Here is a 19,550-nt window from a genome sequence, read left to right as displayed (position 1 = left end):
CTTTGCTTGTACTGCCACCACTTACTGTGTATTTCTGTCTTTCTGATTTTTCACAGCCACTCAAAGTTGTTAACCGCAAGAGGCCTGCCAGGGAGGACTGGAACAATTACAGCTCTCATATGAGAAGACCGATTAATATCACAGAAGCAGATGATTTTTGTGTAAAGGTGATATGAAGGTCACTCTAATAACAGTTACTATAGCTCATTAATAGTCACTTTTGTATTCTGATAGCTGAGTTTCAAATTCAAGAACCAACTTTTGATGTGAAGCTGTCAGACACTTGTACCAAAGATTAATCTCACCTTTCTCTCTCTGTTTTCCATTCTCAGAACTGCCTGCTGGCCTTTATATTGTGATTAGTTATGTATATCCCTCTAGATTTCACTCAGCAAATTAACATTGGCACTGTTTACATTATTAGCCCTGTTTTCATGACAAGAATTTCCAACTTCTTTGAGGAAAAGTTAAAATTGTCCATGCCAGTTGGAAGACTGATACTTTTAATTATCTATAGAAATGGCCAGAAATAATAAAAATCCTGATGGTTGTTATACAGATGACACTGTTTATTTAGGAAGTCTCCTATTACATTTGCATTTCTGGCACAAAAGAATGAATAATTCGGTTTCTTGGGTCTAAGTAGGACAACTGGTTAGTGCTTTCAGGGTTCTTTGGAGGCTTTTGTCTGACATCCTGCTTTGGTGCAGGAAAGTGTAAGGAATATTGCTGTTGGGTGGGGAGGAGGAATAGACAGGTAGATCAAAAGATCAGCCTGGAGTGATGACAAAGGAGGGCCAGAGGAGTAAGCTCTGAGAGGATAGTACTTTTAAGATCTTGAATAGCTGAGGACCAGATATAATCTTTGGCTCCATCTGCTGACATCATTGTCACAGGCTGCACTTGGGGCCAGGAATTCTGCAGTTATTGAGTGCTGTCTGTCTGCAGCTTATTGCCCATGAGGGGGCACTTTTTGAGAGGGGATTCTCTGGCTGGTTTCGTTAATCTAGAGGGAGCAGTGCAATATTTTCTTCTGCTTATTTTTTCAAGTTTGTTTGTTTGTTTGTTTTTTCCAAGATAAAGCCATCGTTTTTTCTTCAGTGGAAGTTAGCTCCAGGGTAGGATAGAAGTGTCCCATTCCACTCTTTTCTCATATCAAAAAATGTTGTACCTTATGTTGCTGGAAGGCTTTGAGAGCTTCAGTGCTTCTGAAAAAGTGAGAGAATAGAGTGCTGTATAAATACAGATCTGTAAAATTGTTTCCTCTCCCATTTTTCACAGTATCCAGTGGAAATCTCCAGTTAAAATCCTGAACAGACTTGTGTCTTGTTGGTAGTCTTTTTAAATAAAAAGATTGCTTATATCCAAAGAAGACTACATCATCTCAGAATCATATCAGAAATATAAAGGAAAATATTGTAATAGGCAGCAACATGCAGTTTTTGAGGACAATTCCGCAAATCAACTCAGAATGCAGACCATATAATTGTGTTATATGCTGCAATGTGTCTAGACTGACATTCAGTGCTTTGCAGAGTGCAAACCATGGTCCTGTATGTAATTTAGTCACCATTTCACTTATTTCATGTGCCCACCTTACGAATGACAAAACAAACCCCAAATAGCAACTTTTTCTCCCTTTTCCACAATTATCTTATTGCTGTGCTTTCTTGAGTTCAGAGATTGTTGCACAGGAGAATACAGACCTCTAGAAAATCAGTCACTTGAAAATCTGTTTCCTTCACTGAGTAAAGGCTAACTGTTCTGATGCTCAGTATAATGTAAGCAATAGATGTGTCTTTGTACATTGAAGAAAAAGAAGTCAGTCTAAAGCTGGTTTTCTGTTTCGTATTTCTCTCCATCTTGGCATAGATCACAAATGGATTTTTCACTTGGACACCTGAAGGTCCTCCAGCATTGTCCAACATTGATATCCGAATCCCTCAAGGTACAAAATGACGTCAGATATACAGAGTAAGATGTTTTTTCATGAACATTTGGAAAATCCGAAGCTTATGTATGTTCCCCTCTCTTGCAGGTCAGCTAACGATGATTGTAGGACAGGTTGGCTGTGGTAAGTCATCTCTCTTGCTAGCCATACTTGGTGAGATGCAGAAGATCTCTGGCAACATATTCTGGAGCAGGTAGTACTATTTAAAAATTCAAACTTGAGTTGAGTAGTAATGCACAAAAGACCAAAAATCTGTCCTGGGAACCTGGTTTTGGAATCCAGGATTTTATAGGTGCACAGGCAAGAGGAAAAAAACTTGCCCTAATAGCAGGAGAGCACATCAGAAAGAACCCCCAGCCAGGGTCAAATGAGCCATCCATTCCTCTTGGTGGAATAGATGGGCATTCGGCACTCCAGCAAAATTACGTGCATGAAATCATACTTCAGAAACAGAATTAATTATCTGAAATGTTGTGCTGCTACAGAATGGCATTTCTACTTTAAGGCTTGAGCAGCAAGACTTTGAAAAGCACTGTTAAGAGGCACCGGCTCACTAGGAGTAGTCCTTGGCTGTGCCTCTAGATGTGCACTCCATCCCAGCACAGGTCTAATGCGTGAGAAATGGAGAACATTTTATAAGTGGCAGTGATCTCAGGATATACCCCCCCAGTATCATCCTGCTTAATTTGACAAGAGGGAGATAGTCACGTCCTTCTCTCCTTCCTCAAGGGGACACAGCAGCTGTGCTCCAACAGACAGATATAGCCTATACTTCTGTCTAACTTTTGTCCTGGCCATGAAGGGAGGAAAAATGCTACTAAACTCCAACAGCTGTGCTGCTAGGGCTTGCTCTTTTAACCCTTACACTAAATGACAGATTGTATAATGTATTGCGACTCCTGTATGTATTTTCTGGTAATTGCTGCCGTCTCTAGCCCATTGTCTGATCTTTACCTTTTGGGATACAATTATTTGTCGATAAAGCTTGACAAATTGCAGAATAATCTGCAATTTATGGGTAATCTGCAATTATTTGTTGGTAAAGCTTGACGAAGTGCAGAAGAATCTAGAGAAAGAATTTTATTTCCAAATGAATGGGAAAGAAGGAATGGCAACAATACAACCCTTAGTTACTCTGATGGACAGAGGGGTATTGTCACCTAATGTTTTCTGCACTGATTTTGAAACAATTCTCAAAAAAATTCCTTGAGTGCTTGTAAAGATATTATTTATATTCAGCCTTCATGCCTAAGTTGGTCACCCAGCTCAGAACTTCACACAGTTTACTAGTACGAGGGAGGAGGGTCCCCCATTTTATAGGTGGGGGAAATGAAACATAGGAAGGTGACCCTTTTGGCTTGTGAGAGAGAAGAACAGATGCCAAAGTTCTGGAATATGGTGATGTACCCATCAAAACAAAGGTCCCTAAACAGAAAATCAGAATATGGCTGGAATAGGAATAATAGGAACAGTACAGAATCCCTGCAGCCTTATTAAGTGAACTAATTTCATTTCCGCAAGGCTGCAATTTTTTATAGATGACATAACATGATTAAGAAGTGTAATTTGAATGTCTGATGCTAAACTAAAACAGATGACATGATAGTTCTGATCAGACTGTGTTTTTAAATAGCATTTGTTTAGAAGCATGTGTTTCACAACAGCATAAAGGTCAGAATGGGTTTTCCTATCTTCTGTGTGTGCCAAAGTATCACAAGGTAAAATTCAGTTGTTATCACATTTGCTTTGCTAGCTGTCAGATAAGTATAAAGGGGCTTGCAGCTGAGACAATCTTAGCACTGTAACTGCTGGCTGCACTGGGACAGATTATTTTTTGTCACTTTCCAGAGCTGCTATGATGTGTAGTGGTCTAATCAGAGTGATGGATGTATTCGGTGTAGGCTGCACACCTGTGTTGTAAAGCTGCCAGATGAGAGCTCCCTTAATTTGATAAGAAAATACTAATGCCTGACCAGGTACATGCAACGTTATCCCAGATTCAAGGCGAGTGATTTTATCAAGTAATCACCAAACCTTGTAGCCTTAGCTCATCCAATAACATGTATCACCAAAATCAGTAAAATCCTTCTTACGTTTATTTCTTTGGGATGAGACAAATGCTTAGGTGTAGTAATTCCTGTTACAGAATAGTCATGAATTATTTCATTTCAAATTTCCTTCCCCTTCCTTTCCTCCAAGGTCATAGCTATGAATGTGAAGGATATATCCTGCTGACATGTCACTCAGTGCTCAGGAAATCTGGGTTCTATTCCTGGCCCTTCCCTTGGTCTAATGGATAACCTTGCACAAGTCATTTTCCTCCTCTGTGCTTCCATGCTCTATCAATAAAATAGGATTAACAGTATATCATCTTTATTTGCTTGCTGTAAAATGGTTTCTTTCAAAACCTTTAAAAATGTACAGTAATAATTTGTTACTGGGCTAGGAATTGGCTAATTGAAAGTTAGCAGTGGCTCATTTTTTATTGTATTTAGTTATTTGTATTGCAGTGTGTGCCTGGAAGATCCAACTCAGATTACTGCCCATTTTCCAAAGCAGGCTGAGCGCATCTGTGGCATAAATATTTTATAATACTGTTAGAGATTATAAAAATAGAGAAATCATTATTTACATTCTGAACACATAGTAAATAGTATCGATTTGACTGGTTACTGAGTAAATAATAGTGTACCCCATGCTGATTTATTCTGGGCAGTATCACACTTTAAATAGTACCAGTTCAAGTAGTATAAGATACTAGTCTTTTTGGAGTAAATAATATCAGAAGGTGGACCTAAGTGAGAAATATTTTGCTCAATGTTATTTGTTTCTAAACAAAACATATACGCTCATGTGAATCTGGAGTCCTTATAATGTGAAGGAAGTAGTAGATTCATTAAGGTTGTTCACAGTAGCTTTTCTTCCTTCTGTACTCAATGTGGAGTTGACCATTTTCATCAAATGACAACATATTGAAGTGATCTTGATGCCTAAAAAGTACATAGATTTTTATAAAGATGTATCTGTTGGAGTTTTCAAAAACTTAATTTGATTTTATTTAAATGAATAGCTTTGTTCAGTACTCTAACCTTCAGAATAAAGGTACTAGTGTGAGCTGGCTCTCATTCTACAGTAAACTGATTTTAGATTCAGTCATTGCTTTACTATGCATTAACTTTTTGGAAGTGTCTCAAGCTGACCTTTTAAACTGTGGGTATAGTTCTCCAGCCTGGGGATTTACGAACAAGTTGTGCTAGTATAAAGTTAATGAGACTGTTCCCTTTAAAACATGAAGAGCTGTGTTCCTCCTCGTTTTGTTTATATCATTCAAGACAGATTTTTCATTCTTTTTCAGTGGAAGCGATTTTAGCTTCAGTAATAAGTATGGTCAGTCATCCTGTCAAACAGCTCCGTCTGTGAGCATCTTGGCACATGCTGAAACGTAGCAAAATCAAAAACTGTTCATCCCTCAGACCTGCCCACACTTCCTTACACAGACGCATCTCCAAAGACTAGTGCTGCTACAGAATGGAGCATGCTGAAGTCATCTGATTTTGGTTTCAAACTAACCTGTTACAGGAACTGCAAAGGTGCAGCTACTGTCATGGAAAAACAGTATCACAAATTATCTGTTGGTTTTACTTGAAAATGTCGTCATTTTTAGTGGAACTCCATTCTTATCACATTTGAACTTTTCAGTTCTGTTAGCACTTCTAGGAAAGAGTAGAGGTGATTTTATTTGTTGAGTCAAGTTAACAAGTTTATAAGGAAAAAAAATCTGCCAAGTTTTTGACTGCTAAAATCAAGGCAATTTCTGAAAAAGGAACAGATGCTGTGCTGCAGCTCTGTGATAAATACTGTTTGCAGTCTGTGCACTAAGTGGAATATAATAGTTTTTCTTTCAGGGGCAGATTGCTTTTGCTTACTTAAGTAAACAATCTTTGCTTTCTGTTTGTGATGCAGCTGTACTTCTGACAGCGAGACTGGGGAAGATGTCAGGTATGGTATTATATGCAATTATTGGTCTTTCTACTAAGTCAATCGCAATAGAATCATAGAATGGTTTGGGTTGGAAGGGACCTTAAAACTCATCCATTTCCAACCCCTGCCATGGGAAGGGATGCCTTCCACTAGATCACGTTGCTCAAAGTCCCATCCAACCTGGCCTTGAACATCTCCAGGGATGGGGCATCCACAGCAACTCTGGGCAAACTGTGCCAGTGCCTCAGATTAAAGACTTTCCCCCTAACATCTAATCTAAATCTCCCCTCTTTTAGTTTCAAACCATTCCCCCTACTAAAATCAGCAGAGGAAAAAATGTCATCTGGTGGCCCTTTTATTGACTTGATGCTAAAGTGCATGTCTTCTACTGGCCAGAATATTTTCTTGTGAAGCACCAACTATTTTACTGCCTTTTCTTTGGATTTATCATCTCTTCTGTCCTGCTTAGCATGCGTCTCAGATTTGTTACCTGGCTGTCAGACTGAGTCCTGCAAAATTTATTTTCCCATCTGCCTGTAGATAGAGGGACTTTCATATGCGTAACAGCTAAATCTCATGGTAAAGGATTCTTGGAAATCTCATAGTTCTTCCTGCATAAGAGAGACTACAGTTCATGGGCTGAGTAAAAGTGAAACTGTTTGAACGTATTAAGGTACAAAAGAAATATGATCAGAATTAGACATTTACATGTTTGAAACCGTTACGAGGATATACAGCAAACAGTAAGATAACGTAGAAAACAGTGTGGTAATCATATTTAAAAAAAAAGAGGAAATATCAGACTATATGAAACAATTGCTTGCGTTATCATAGATTCTGGGAGTCCTAGTCATGTTTGTTATATGCACTAGGATAGTGGTTTTGTTGCACTGGCATCCTATAGAATATTTTTGGTGCTCTCAGAACAGACTATTTCAAGCCAAAATGTTGTAAGGTCTGGAGCATTTTCTCAAAGGTGTTGAATACTTTCTGCAGTATTGTTTAAAACACTTCTCAAAACTGAAGCTTTAACCATGCTGGTTTTAGATCAATATCATGTAGTACAGAGCTTTAGCACACTTAGCAGAGCTTTATTTATGTTACGCAGTTATATTGTTGTATTTTTACTTACAGCAATAATAACCTGTGTTTGTCTTCTGTAGCCCAGAGAAAGAATCTCCTGTTGAGATGGAATTCAGGTATAACTCTTTAAAAACTAATGTGAATAGTCTTCAAAAGTGTCCGCTTGTAATGAATTGTTCCTCTTTAGAAGCCAAATGGTTTGTCTCTGTCTCTGTGTATGCAGCTGCCATGAGGTTTGGGAGAAGTAAAAACAAGCAGGTGACCCTTGCCATTTAATAACGGCAAAAACATATGCTCCTTAATAGTCAGGCATGCCAACATAAGAATGTTTCATTACCTACCATCAGGCTGAAAATAATGGAAGCATGTTTTTTGGTTTATGTAGATGCAATAATAATATAGGACATGTTTCTCTTGTGTTTGGAGAAAGTCAGTTTTGAGTTGTTGTTTGATACTAGAAATTCATGAACTGTGCAAAATAATCATGGTAAAACTGTAGTCATCAATCCAACACACATAGGAAAGGCTTTGCAGTGTACTATTTCCTCCATCATTATAACTTCATTAAAGTGTGTCTGTTTTCCTTTAGAAATTACCAACATTTCAGCCTTGTTGATAGGTTTATCAAGGCACCAAGATACACGCCTGAATGTCCAACTACTAGTCTTTTTTCAGTGATCCTGAATGCATACTGAGCCTCCTGGACTTACAAAGTGAAATGTGAAGAAAGATTAGTAGCTTCAAACAAGCAGCCTTAACGATGTTGTCTCTGGTTCTAAATTAATGAACTGGATTGATCCCGTCAAAACACTTATTCTCCAGGGAGCTCAGGGAAGGTTTCCTTGCTTATTCTAAGGTTGGATTTTGCCATCCGTCTCTTTGTGATAATTAAGAGGCTAAGGTCAGTTTATCATTTGTTATCAAAGGAGAACAATTACAGTCCACTGATAAAAATATGTTTGTTTATGCAGTCCAGAGGTAAGAGACAATTACTTCCACCTGCAAAATAAATTCCTTGTAAGTCTTTGTCTGCTAAACCATTTGTTTGCATGAAGTCTTCTGAGCGTGAAATCTTAGGTAGATTCATGGCAGGCTTTCAGAGAAAGTGTTGCACGCTCCATTTCAGAATGTTTTGTTCTCTGGATGTTTGACACTGTTATTGTACTGTTTCAGTAGAAATTTTGTTTGACTGCCTGTTTACTGTACGAAGCACTGTAGATGTGCTGTAGATTCCTTATACAATCAAGCACTTGCAAGCTCCCTATTTATGCCAAAATATGACCTGCCCTGATATGTCATCCAAGTGTCAATTTGCACCTAAGATTATATTAGATGGGTTTACTAAATTCTAAATTTTTTAATGAATTTTGGCAAGTTCATTGCTTGTTCCCAAATTCCTTGCAGTAATTAATTCTCACTGATGGCCTAAAAGCAGAATTTTAGCCAAAGTGTGAATGGTGTTCCCAGCCATTGTGCTGGTTCTCAGCAGGGAGTGCATCTTACAGGCAGTACCTGTATCTTCGCTGAAAGAAAGAACACTTTTTACAAAACTTTTAAAAACTTTTTCCTCAAAACTTTGCTATTATTTTTCAAAAAATAAAAAATAAATTAGAAGTAACTTTTCAATCACTTTGGGAATTAATAGTAGCAAAGGCACAGTTTCAAGCAATAAAAAGAAGGACAAGGGAATACATGTTCATCTTGGAATGCTCAAAGCAATTTTTTCTCAGTCACTGAGATGAGAATTTCATACTAATTGAAAAAATACTTTCCTCCTGGGGCAGAAGTTAATGCTCTTTGAATTAGATTTTGGGACTACAGGCTGGGCTGCATAGGGGATTTTTTTTTGTTTGTTTGTGTTTCATTCTTCAGTAAGAGAATTTATAAAGCGTAATTAAATTCTAATGAGCGATCAGATATTTGAACTTGGAAGCATGCTACCAGGATAGCATAACTGTGTGTTCTTTCAGGTCATCAAAGAAAATTGGATCCTATAATGGTTTCTAAGCAAACTTGGTGAAAGCCTGAAAAAATGAGCAGGGCAAGTGACCTTAACTCCTGATTAAAAAAAAAAAAAAAAAAGATAAATAAAGCACCCAATTTGTTTTGTCAGCTCCTTGTTTGAATTGCATTCTGGTCCAACTAGACAGAGGCTGCTGTAATTAATGGCTGTCTAGCAGACAAAGGCTTTGTTTGGGTGAGAGGTCGTATCTTTTTATTGGATTAGCTGGTATAACTGGAAAGAAACTGGATATGCTTTAAGGTATATGATCCCTCTTTTGGCCCTTTTATTTGAGAAACAGTGATATGCCAATGGGTTTGTCCATTTTTTCCAACAGTGTCAGTTGCTCTAATAAAAAATCGTGCCTTTCTCCCAGCTCTGCCGTTAGAGGTCCTTGGTAGCATAGATAGCCACAAAAGCACTAGTACTTCAGTAGTAGGCAGATAGTTCCTAAGTAGTAATAAGAATAATACATATGAAATAAAATATGCATGGGGAGATCCTGCAGGCCATTCTCTGATAAATTGTTCCTTTCCATGGTACATGATGGGGGCAATTCCACAAGGGAAAATAGTATTTTTTGCCTGTGTTCTCTTTACTTGTCTTCACGTAGACATAGAAAAGTATTGTTCATGGAATCCTTCTGACTCAAGTTCCCCTTGTAGTGGGGAAAATAAATGCATTTTGGGGGAGAATTGCCTTTGTGTATGTGTGGAGTTGTTACATTTTTTTAAAATACTTTAAAATATCTTTTTTAAACACTTCTCCTGAAAGGTGTTGCCTAACTAGTGATTTTTATTAGTCTGTCCAAAAAGAGCTGGGATTTAGTCTTCGGTAATTTTCTTCCTGCCATCTGCACTGCTCAAGAGACAGGTTTATGGAGCTAGCCTCTGCAAAACCCACTTCACAGCAGAAAATGGGGGAACAAACTGAAATTCAAAAGAACCAACTCTTGAGTTAGGTGAACAATTGCAGTATTCTGTTGGAAATTGTCCTAAAGAACAGAAATGAAAGTCAGCATTTTTAAAGATCTATTACAAGTTTCTTCCTTTACAAGAAGAATGGTTTCCAGTTACCCCTACTGCACTGGTAAGCTGGGAACTCCTGGTTTGTTTGTTTTTCCAGGAAAAGAGGATCAGTAGCGTATGCATCACAGAAGCCTTGGTTGCTCAACGCAACGGTGGAAGAGAATATCACATTTGAAAGCTCTTTTAACAAACAGAGGTAACAGGTTTCAGCACTGTTATGTGCTTTACTTTTCTTTTAGCTAAATAATGGTGTTGCATACCCCTCCATTCACACGTGGGTCTCCATCTCACTCCAGCATCAAACATAATCCACCTGCTGGAATACAGCAGAAGACCCTGAGTCCTGGGTGGTCCCCCTTTGACTGTGGTTTTCTTGAATGACACAAGAGAGAGGGTTGAGACTCACTTGACCTTAAGTATGGAAGTGTTTTCAGTTCCAAGGACCATGTTTGTGCAGCATGCAGTATTTTCTTTTTATACCAAGTTGACAAATTTTAACTTAGAAGGATATTAACAGTTTGAGAGTGGGAATATTGTTCCTTAAGATTTCAACATCTGGTGTATCATGAAGGACTAATGGGCTGTCTTTTTATTCTGTGTAATTGACCAAAAACATTCTAAAGGATTCAAAAGTTGTTGCTGGTATTCCATTCTGTGCCCCCACCCACCACCCTAGAAAGAAGTTTATTACTATGTATTCACATCCTACACACATTTTTGTTTGTTTGTTTCTGTCGTCCTTGGACATAGAAGCAAGAAATGCTCTGGGCACAAAGAAAGTTAAATGCTAAACAATAAAAATTCACTGTGGGAGAAGTTGTTCTTGTTTTGCCTGTTTTTAGCTATTAAATGTATTTAGTTGGGAAGCTGACCTAAGATGCTTTTTTTTAGCCGAAATGGTATTTGCTTGCCTGCGATTGAAAGAGATCCCATTAGAACAATTAGTGGCTAACAAATACGTTTTCCACTGTGTGATTTTTCCAGCTGGTTAATTTTTGTTCCTTTGCAGGTAGGAAATGTGCTTCTTTAGCAGTATCTGTGTGGATTTTGTGTTACCTTTTTTGTTTCCGCAGGTACAAAGCAGTAATTGATGCTTGTTCCCTCCAGCCTGATATTGACATTCTCCCTCACGGAGACCAAACCCAGATTGGAGAGAGGGTCAGTAAACAACTACGGGCTTCTATTTTTGTTTTAAATATGTAGAGTTTTTTTATTATTTTGTCATGTTCTTAAAATCTTACCGGTTATTTGGCAACAAAGGTAATCTTTTAGCTAAGTGTACGTTTGGGTCATTAGTCTGAAAGCTTGTTGCTTGGTAAACATAGAAACACTGTCATTTATGTGAGATGCCATGATTTAAATGTGCTGCTATCAGAATGTTTGACTAATTCTGCAGACAGTGCATATTTTGGTTTCTTTGTGAATAACCTAAAAATAAATAATTCATCGATTTTTTATAGCACCTTCATTTAAAAAATGGCAAATTGTTTAATAAAGAGCAAACCAAGCCTTATCTCACTGGGGAAACTAGAGCGTGATGAGAAAGGAACCAGAAGTCACAATTCCATAAACAATGTGCTCTAGCATATAGCGGCACTTGCACACACACACAGAAGCAAACCAAACCAACAGCAACCACCAAGGATACGTTTCCATGAGTAATCTCCACACTGGCTACCATGTTGATTTGAAATGCATTAGTTCTTAACAAAATTCATTGTGTAGCTAAACAAATGTGTTTTTTGGCAAAAAGAGTAAAGTAGAGGGGTGAGCAAAAGAGGCAGGGGGGCAGGGGTGGTAGCTTCTTTGGCAACAGTATTGGCTTATGAGAGCTTAAGGTGTTTGTGAAGCTGCGTCCAGACCACAGGAAGGATAAGTAACTTTCAGCAGGGTGGTAGCAGGACTAAGGGCAGAAAACAAGTGCAGTAGCAAGCACATAATGTTCACCTCAGCGTGGTCTGATCTCACAGCTCACAATGACTGGCTATAGTAGTCGTGGTACAAATATGGTATACAATGGAACTAATACAGTATGGTGAAATAGAAGCATAAAATAAAAATAGGTTAGTCAGACTTCGGACTATAACTTTTGAGTAGAAGGTTAGTTTAGACTGCCTACAGAACATCTATGCTGCCTACACCATTGTGTCACCACAAACCATTACACATTTCTCACCCCCTGTTATGTATGGAGCTCAGAGTCCTCTGGCTTCTCTAACAATTAGTATACTGTGTTCCTAGCTGAATTGCAGGCCCACATTTCTGAAAAAAAATCTGTTTTGTTTTTTTTTTTTTTCTAGATAATTCAATGAAAATATGAATATTTTGTTGATGTTTTTATAATTGATTGATTTTTTTTTCCTGCTTATCTCCAGGGAATTAATCTGTCTGGAGGGCAGCGCCAACGTATCAGTGTAGCAAGAGCACTTTACCAGCAGACAAATGTTGTGTTCCTGGTGAGTAGGTGCCAGTATGCTTATGCTGCAAACAGAAGCACAAGATGTAAGCATTTAGAGTATTTCATGGATAACACACACTGAACATTGTGCTTCACTGAGCTGAGCCAAGTGTCCCCTGTTTATTTTATAGCTGTTGTTAGCTAGCCTGCAGGTAAGAAGAATTTTGTAAGTACTGCAGACAGGTGGATATTAGTATACAAATTGAAATGTTGATGCTTTCCCTCTCAGTCTGTTGAAGTTTCTTTTTGAGTCTTGTGCTTATTTTTGTTACCAAAAATTGAATAGTCTCAGCAGTATTTATAAAATTCCTAAGCTGTCTCAGGCATAAAATTAATGTTGGCCTGTGTCAAAGGTGTTTCCTTTCTGCAACAAACTAAGCTTTCTTCCCACCCTGAACTGCTCTTTGTATATCCTGCCCAAACTTCAATAGAAGTACTATGGAAAAAGGAGTGAGAGCAGTCTCTAAAAGCCTAGTAGGTAGGAAAACAGATGCATCCTACACAGTCACTACTAGTGAGCTTGCTGGCTTTCCAATCAGGACTTCCTTCTTAAACCCTGTTTTAACAGGGACAGCCAGTTTAACAGACAGCCAGACATGAGAGTTACATGGGATTAGTTAGAAAAGCTGTGCACGTTTGAAGTCATACCTAAAAGTCTGGGAGGTTACTTAGATAGACCTTTCCCTGTAGCTGGGCTGATCATTATGTGATGTTTCACAGGCAGGGCGTTTCAGGCAATGATGAGAACGCAGAGGTAGAGAGCAGCTGGGCGCTGCAAGGGCCGCTATTGGACCCTAACTTGTTTTTTTCCATTGTTACTTTACACCAGAACTTTTGTACAGGACACTCAATAATATCATAGTAGCAGATTCTCTGATGGTTTGACAATATAAAAGCATTTACAAATAAGCTTATTTTTCCAGTTAATCATTCAAAAATAATCAGGAATCCTGTACATTAGTACTTGAAAACATCCAGTTCTTTTAAGTCATCATCATTAGATGATCTTGGAGGTCTCTTCCAACCTAGATGATTCTGTGATTCTGTGATCATTCAGTCAAAGAAAGCAGAATTTATCCAAATTCAACCCTACATTTTCAGCAAATATCTGGACAAAAGAAAACAAAAATTGATCTTTAAGAAATTCTAGTATTAGCATAACATAACATAAAATACTAATACTGAGTAAATCCTACAGCCATTATCAGTAGTGCAAGCAGAAATAATGTCTTTGTAATTTCATATAAATAGGATTAAGTACAAAAAAAAAAGTTTCACAAAAGGTAATACAGATTAGTTTATTCCTAAATTAATTGCATATAATTCATTGCTTTAATAAGATGAAGTTAATATAGGCATAAATCAAGTATCTGAACAGGATCATCAAAGAGACCAAGATTTTTCCTTTTGTGATGCTTTGTTAATAGATTTTAATTATATGGATTATTAAAAAAAAAAGTCATCAGAAGGAAATATGTATAGAGAAAATAAAAATGTGCTGTTTGTCACTGTCCCTGAAGCAGTTTGGGTAATATACGCCATCAGTGCACATTGCTCCATTGTCTTTCGTCTAACAGAAATCGCATATTGCAGTTACATGGGCAGTTGAGAGGAGCAGTTCCCAAAAAGACTCAGGAAATCATGGCATTTACACAACTAATGTTACTGTATGTCATTGTAGAGTACTCACTGCAAAAAGGACAGCTCAAGGTCTGTTGTTAGGTATTTTAAGAAAACTGCTCCGCAGAACAATTTTGATCTTCTGATAACCTCTTCTGATTTTCTATATTGATCTAACTGGTTTTACTGGTACTAAAAGCCATAAGATTCCTTAAATCCTATAAATGTTGACTCCAAAAGCTGGTCTGTTTTCCTCATGACAGGATGATCCATTTTCTGCACTGGATATCCACCTAAGTGACCATCTCATGCAAGAAGGAATACTGAAAATGCTACGGGAAGACAAGCGCACTGTTGTGCTAGTAACTCACAAGCTGCAGTACTTGCCCCACGCTGACTGGGTAAGAATGCTCTTCCCTTTTTTTTTTTTAGGAGGCAGGAAAGTGACACAAGTATGTCTTCTGCTACACACAAGGCTCTCGCTTCATCTTTCTACCAAGTGGTAGTTTAGTGAGAAGATGTCTTGGTATAATCCAGGTCTTTTGAAAGTTAGCCAGGGGGGTTGGGGTGCCTTAATTTTGAAATTCCCATTTTATAAAACACCTAAACAGGTCTGATTTTCCTCGAACTGATACTTAATAATCTCATGAAAATGGGCCACATTTAAAATACATCAAGTATCCAAAACCAATTGTTATATTGGAAAACTATGTTCATCTTTTGATCTCAGAATGGTGAAATGTTGGAGTAACATAATTAATTGCCTCTGGCTGTGATGTTACTATGAAGTTGTCTGTGGTGTCACAGAAAAAGGCGCTTTCATGGTTAGTGAGCTGTGTGGGGAAATTCAAGGAAAAAAAGTACTTCCATGCATTTGGTAGCAGTAGATAACATTAATAACTATTTTCCTCTTTGTATGTTGACAAACTTTTAAGAAATGGTTATTACTTAGGTGTTTTGTTAGGTTTCTTTGTTGTATCTTGTGTTTTACAGGAAAAAAAATGAGGGTATGCTTTCTTAACAGTTTGCTATTGCAAATGTCTAAGATGAAGTAAATCAGATAGGATAAGGCTGTTTGGTTTGTTGGATTTTTTTTTTTAGTTCATTGGTTCACACTGGCCTTGTACTTCCCCTGCAGTTATCTAGCCCCAGTGTCACAGGTTTTCTTGCCCACAAGGATTGATTACTGCAGTTATGCCTCCTAGCAGGGATTCTCTGTCATTTTCAGCTTGCACAGACTATAGCAGCAGTTATTCTGTCTCAAGCAATAATCATATTTCAGCTGCTTTCTGTTCTTCATATTGGCTTGCTGTAAAGTTGCAGATAGACATTAATCTTGCTTTCGTCATGTTTTTGGTGGGAAGCATTTATCCTTTATGGTGTCTTCCGTGACCTTGTCCCTCAGTTGTACACCTGTAAGAATTACTGCTGTTCCCAACACAGTTCTGCTTTTGCTGTAACATCTCTCAGAATAAAGGAATTTTCTGCCTTCTTCCCCTACATTTGAGGTTCTGGCTTAGCTTCCTCTTTTTTAATTGTTAGCATTCTTTTTTTTCAATATGCACAACTGTGATATTGTGTCAGCATAAGCTTTTTCATTTCCTTTTCCAAATGTCAGATTTATTTCTAGGTGCTCTTGTTATATGAGATACTCAATGAGAATGTTGTTAGTATCTTCTAACTGGGTTTCAGTAATGTGTTATGAAATAAACTGTTCCAAACAGCTTGTAGGATAGGAAGAGTTTGCATTAATTAAGTTTATAATTAATAGATTATAAATATAATAGCTTATTAAGAGAGAGTTCAGTGTTTTTTTTCCGAAGCAAAGGTCTTATTAAGCCTTAGAAAGTTTTACGCAATGTGGTGCAGCAGGAATAATTTATTCTGTTTTATTTTAAGGAATCTTAAATAAAAATATGATCTGAAGTATGTGTGACGGCCTTCCTAAAGCTTTATAGCAACATCCTCAGAAGAGTTTAGGGTCCTATTCAATTGGGGGTTTCCTGAATAAACAGACCACAAAAAGATCCATTTGCTTTTCTTCCTTTCCTCTGGTGCAAATTCTCAGCAATAAATGGAATATATTTCCTTTTTTTTTCTTCCATTGAAATTTCTGAGTTTCCAGGGAGAGAGAAAAATAAACACTGTATTAAACATTTTCTAATGATGTCACATGAGTTTACAATCCACACGCCTCATTTTCCAATTCTGCTTGTCAGATCTAAAGTTGTTAGTTACATTATGTGTATAATGTGGTTGCACTGATATAAACCTGGAAACCACACCCTTCAGACTTTGTCTTGCATATATAATTATTTTTTTTCAGACTGTGTCTACCATTTATGCTTTTAAAAGCTTTAGGGATTCAAAATCCCTAGCTTTTCCTTATCAAGTCCATGATATCAAACAGACGGTGGAGCCAGCACGCTCATATCTAATTGCCTGAACGAGGGCAAAATTTATTGCACACAGTGTGTTGCTAAAAGCCTTTTCCTTTTAGGAGGTAAGAGAACTCTAAAATCTTATCTTGCTAATGACTTGTATTTAGAAAGAGTAATGCATTCTCCTGTCTGCTGAAGAGGACACCATTCTTCTTTTTTCTTACTTAAAAGCAACCTTCCTTTCAGAAAGTCTGGAGCGCAGGAAGCTTCTGGTTTTGCAGAACCTCAGGTAAAAGGGATAAAGTTGAATGATAACTATCTGTTTTCAAAAGACTAATTTGTTCATATAAATAGTCTTATAAAAGAGAAATTCTGTCCACGCACAACATATCCTTAAAATAAATAGAGATATACGTGACTCCACAACTTCTGTTTTTAACTTTTTAGATAATTGCAATGAAGGATGGAAACATCCAGAGAGAAGGAACACTCAAGGACATTCAGAAATCTGAGACTGAGCTTTTTGAACACTGGAAGACGCTAATGAATCGACAAGACCAAGAGCTGGAGAAGGTTTTTGATGGGCTAGGCAATTAACATTTGTGAAAAAATGTAACAGTTTTTTTTTAGGTTGAAAATATTAGCCAGGATTGACATTCTGTGTGTGATTTCTAACTTAGTATGAATGTACTATACTGTTACCATTTTCTTTATCTTTTATTTATTAAGAGAAAATTCCTGCATCTGGACTTCTCACACTTCATTGATATTGTTGACTCTGGCCTATTCTTATAGTGAAGTCCTATCAAAATATTCCAGTCTAAGGAATATTAAATTGGGCCATTTTAGGGGAAAAGCATTGGTAATGTGCGATACTGACAACCGTTTCTATAAAATACACTTGAATTTACTCACGTCACTAGGTGAAATTTTTCCAGATGTACGTGTAACAGGCTCTCCAAATCCCAAATCTCTTTAATACTACAACAGAAAATTAACAAGATGTTCATCTTAGTTCTTTTAATGCAGGGATATCTGTCCAAGTTAGGAACCCAAGACTCTGAGAGTGCTGGGACTGACAACCTGAAATTAATGTCAGTTATATAATTTATGCCCTTTGGTTTTACATGGTGGTAAGATATCAGTCACTTATGACTGCCTTCTGTAAGATTCCCACTAATTTTATCTTTAACTGATGTTCTGACTGAAAACAAGCTTTTTCACAGTTAGTAATTTTTTGATTAATTCTCTGGTTGAAAGCACACTAACCCTTCCTTTTTTAGGAGACTATAATTGAAACAAAAACTGTTCTGGAAAGAACAAATCTCCGGAGGACTATGTATTCCCGTGAAGCTCTGCTGAAAGATGATGAAGAAGATGAAGGTAAAAGGCCATTTAGGCCCAGTACCACTACATTACTGTTTTACACTTAAATTATATTAGAATGAATTAACAACTTGTAAACTGGCAAGAGAATTGTTTTTTAGGTGGGTCATGATTTGTAAGAGTGCTGTATCCATTGAGTTTACATCTAGACTACAATGTTTTGAACATTCAGAAGTCATAGCTTCCGTCAAACTTCTGAGGGTTTTTTATTATACTTGAACACAATTTGGTAACAAGAGATGAATTAACGTTGAATAATTTATGTTGGTATGCTGGGTGAGCTTCAAACCTATCAGTAGCTAAGCACACTTGTTTAAGGTTTTACCTAGAAAAAAAAATGCATTTCTTTAATCAAGTCAACACTTTTAAACTGACAAAACATTTTTTTTGTGTCGTTACCATGTATTACTACTAACTTTAGCAAAGTCATATGTGTTTGCCTGAGTAAATAATTTCATTTTAAGCCATTCTTTATCTTTTATTATAACTCATCTTTTGTAGCTGCCACTTGCCAGTTCCTATGAAAAGTCTGTAAAAGTAAATCAGTGAGGTTGTACTTTTTTTTTCCTGCATGTTGCAGAAGAAGTAACAGAAAGTGATGATGAAGACAACCTGTCTTCTGTGCTTCATCAGAGAGCAAAGATGCCCTGGAGAGCCTGTGGAAAATACCTCAGCGCGGCGGGAATCCTCCTTCTGCCACTGCTGGTTCTGTCCCAGCTGCTGAAGCACACAGTGATGGTGGCCATTGACTACTGCCTGGCGCGATGGACCTCAGAGGCCATTTCTGAGAAAACGGAGGTAGAGATGAAAAACTGCTCTCAGTGTGCGGTATGTAAAGTCTCGTTCACCTTTCTCCTGTGACTTAACCAGTGGTAATCTCCCACTGCCAGAATCTACTCCAAGGTTTGTATGCAACATGCTATATTCCACACTGGAGTGGCTTTATTACTCAAAACCATTTTGAAGGTTAATGCATGTTTGGGAACACAGTGCAATAAAGCTAACAATTAAGTTTTGTTCATTGTTGTTCTGTTCTCCTATGTTTTCATCATTTGACTGATATGCCTAGACCTTGGACTCTAAAGTGATTTTGATATTGCAGCTCTTTTATCTTTCTCCTGTACTGCAGCATTCTCACTGCAGTAGGGCATTCAAGTTTTGGAATATATGGTAAACCAGATTTTTATGATGAGCATGCTATTTTGGTTGTTCTTTGTGTGAATTTCACATGGAACTGACTCCGGTGTTACCTAGCAGGGTACTCTGTATGTACAAAGTAATAGCAGAGGGATTTTATTAGAACTGGGATTGCTTTGTTTACAGGAAATTAGTGCCTCCAATAATCTACAGGAATGTTTGGAGGTTTTTGTTTGATTTCACTGGAATCGTTTTTATCATCTCTAAAAGATGTTTTATTGATGCTTGGTTTGAATATGAAATTAATATTTCAAAATAAAAGCTATTGTATTCTATTCTCATTCAAAGATGAGACCCAACCCCCAAGCTGTAATAAATGCTTCAAAGATGTGTTTTGTTCCTTCAGATGAAATTACCAAAAAATATTAATATTTTTTATAGTATTCTGTGATTTTAAACTTCTAATTTCTCTCTTATTTTTCATTCAAACGCTCCTCTCTCTGAAGGATTAACAAATTGTGGT

General features: G+C 37.4%; 1 protein-coding gene across 2 annotated transcripts in view; it reads left to right on the top strand.

Moving 5' to 3' along the window:
* ABCC8 (ATP binding cassette subfamily C member 8) overlaps positions 1-19,550 on the top strand; it is an 80,698-nt gene that overhangs the window by 42,301 nt on the left and 18,847 nt on the right. The window contains exons 14-25 of one of the 2 annotated variants that reach the window (XM_035550369.1): positions 57-167; positions 1,873-1,948; positions 2,039-2,144; positions 5,915-5,950; positions 7,096-7,131; positions 10,143-10,241; positions 11,119-11,203; positions 12,421-12,501; positions 14,387-14,524; positions 16,952-17,077; positions 17,788-17,887; positions 18,471-18,718. In XM_035550369.1, coding sequence (XP_035406262.1) covers positions 57-167; positions 1,873-1,948; positions 2,039-2,144; positions 5,915-5,950; positions 7,096-7,131; positions 10,143-10,241; positions 11,119-11,203; positions 12,421-12,501; positions 14,387-14,524; positions 16,952-17,077; positions 17,788-17,887; positions 18,471-18,718 — 1,242 coding nt within the window. The remainder of the gene's footprint in view (positions 1-56; positions 168-1,872; positions 1,949-2,038; positions 2,145-5,914; positions 5,951-7,095; positions 7,132-10,142; positions 10,242-11,118; positions 11,204-12,420; positions 12,502-14,386; positions 14,525-16,951; positions 17,078-17,787; positions 17,888-18,470; positions 18,719-19,550) is intronic. The other variant, XM_035550370.1, reaches the window with a different exon arrangement.

The sequence above is a fragment of the Cygnus atratus genome, chromosome 5 (assembly GCF_013377495.2).
Source record: "Cygnus atratus isolate AKBS03 ecotype Queensland, Australia chromosome 5, CAtr_DNAZoo_HiC_assembly, whole genome shotgun sequence".
Classification (NCBI taxonomy): domain Eukaryota; kingdom Metazoa; phylum Chordata; class Aves; order Anseriformes; family Anatidae; genus Cygnus; species Cygnus atratus.
The sequence above is the reverse complement of the archived record's forward strand: the minus strand, read 5'-3'. Positions and strand labels throughout refer to the sequence as shown.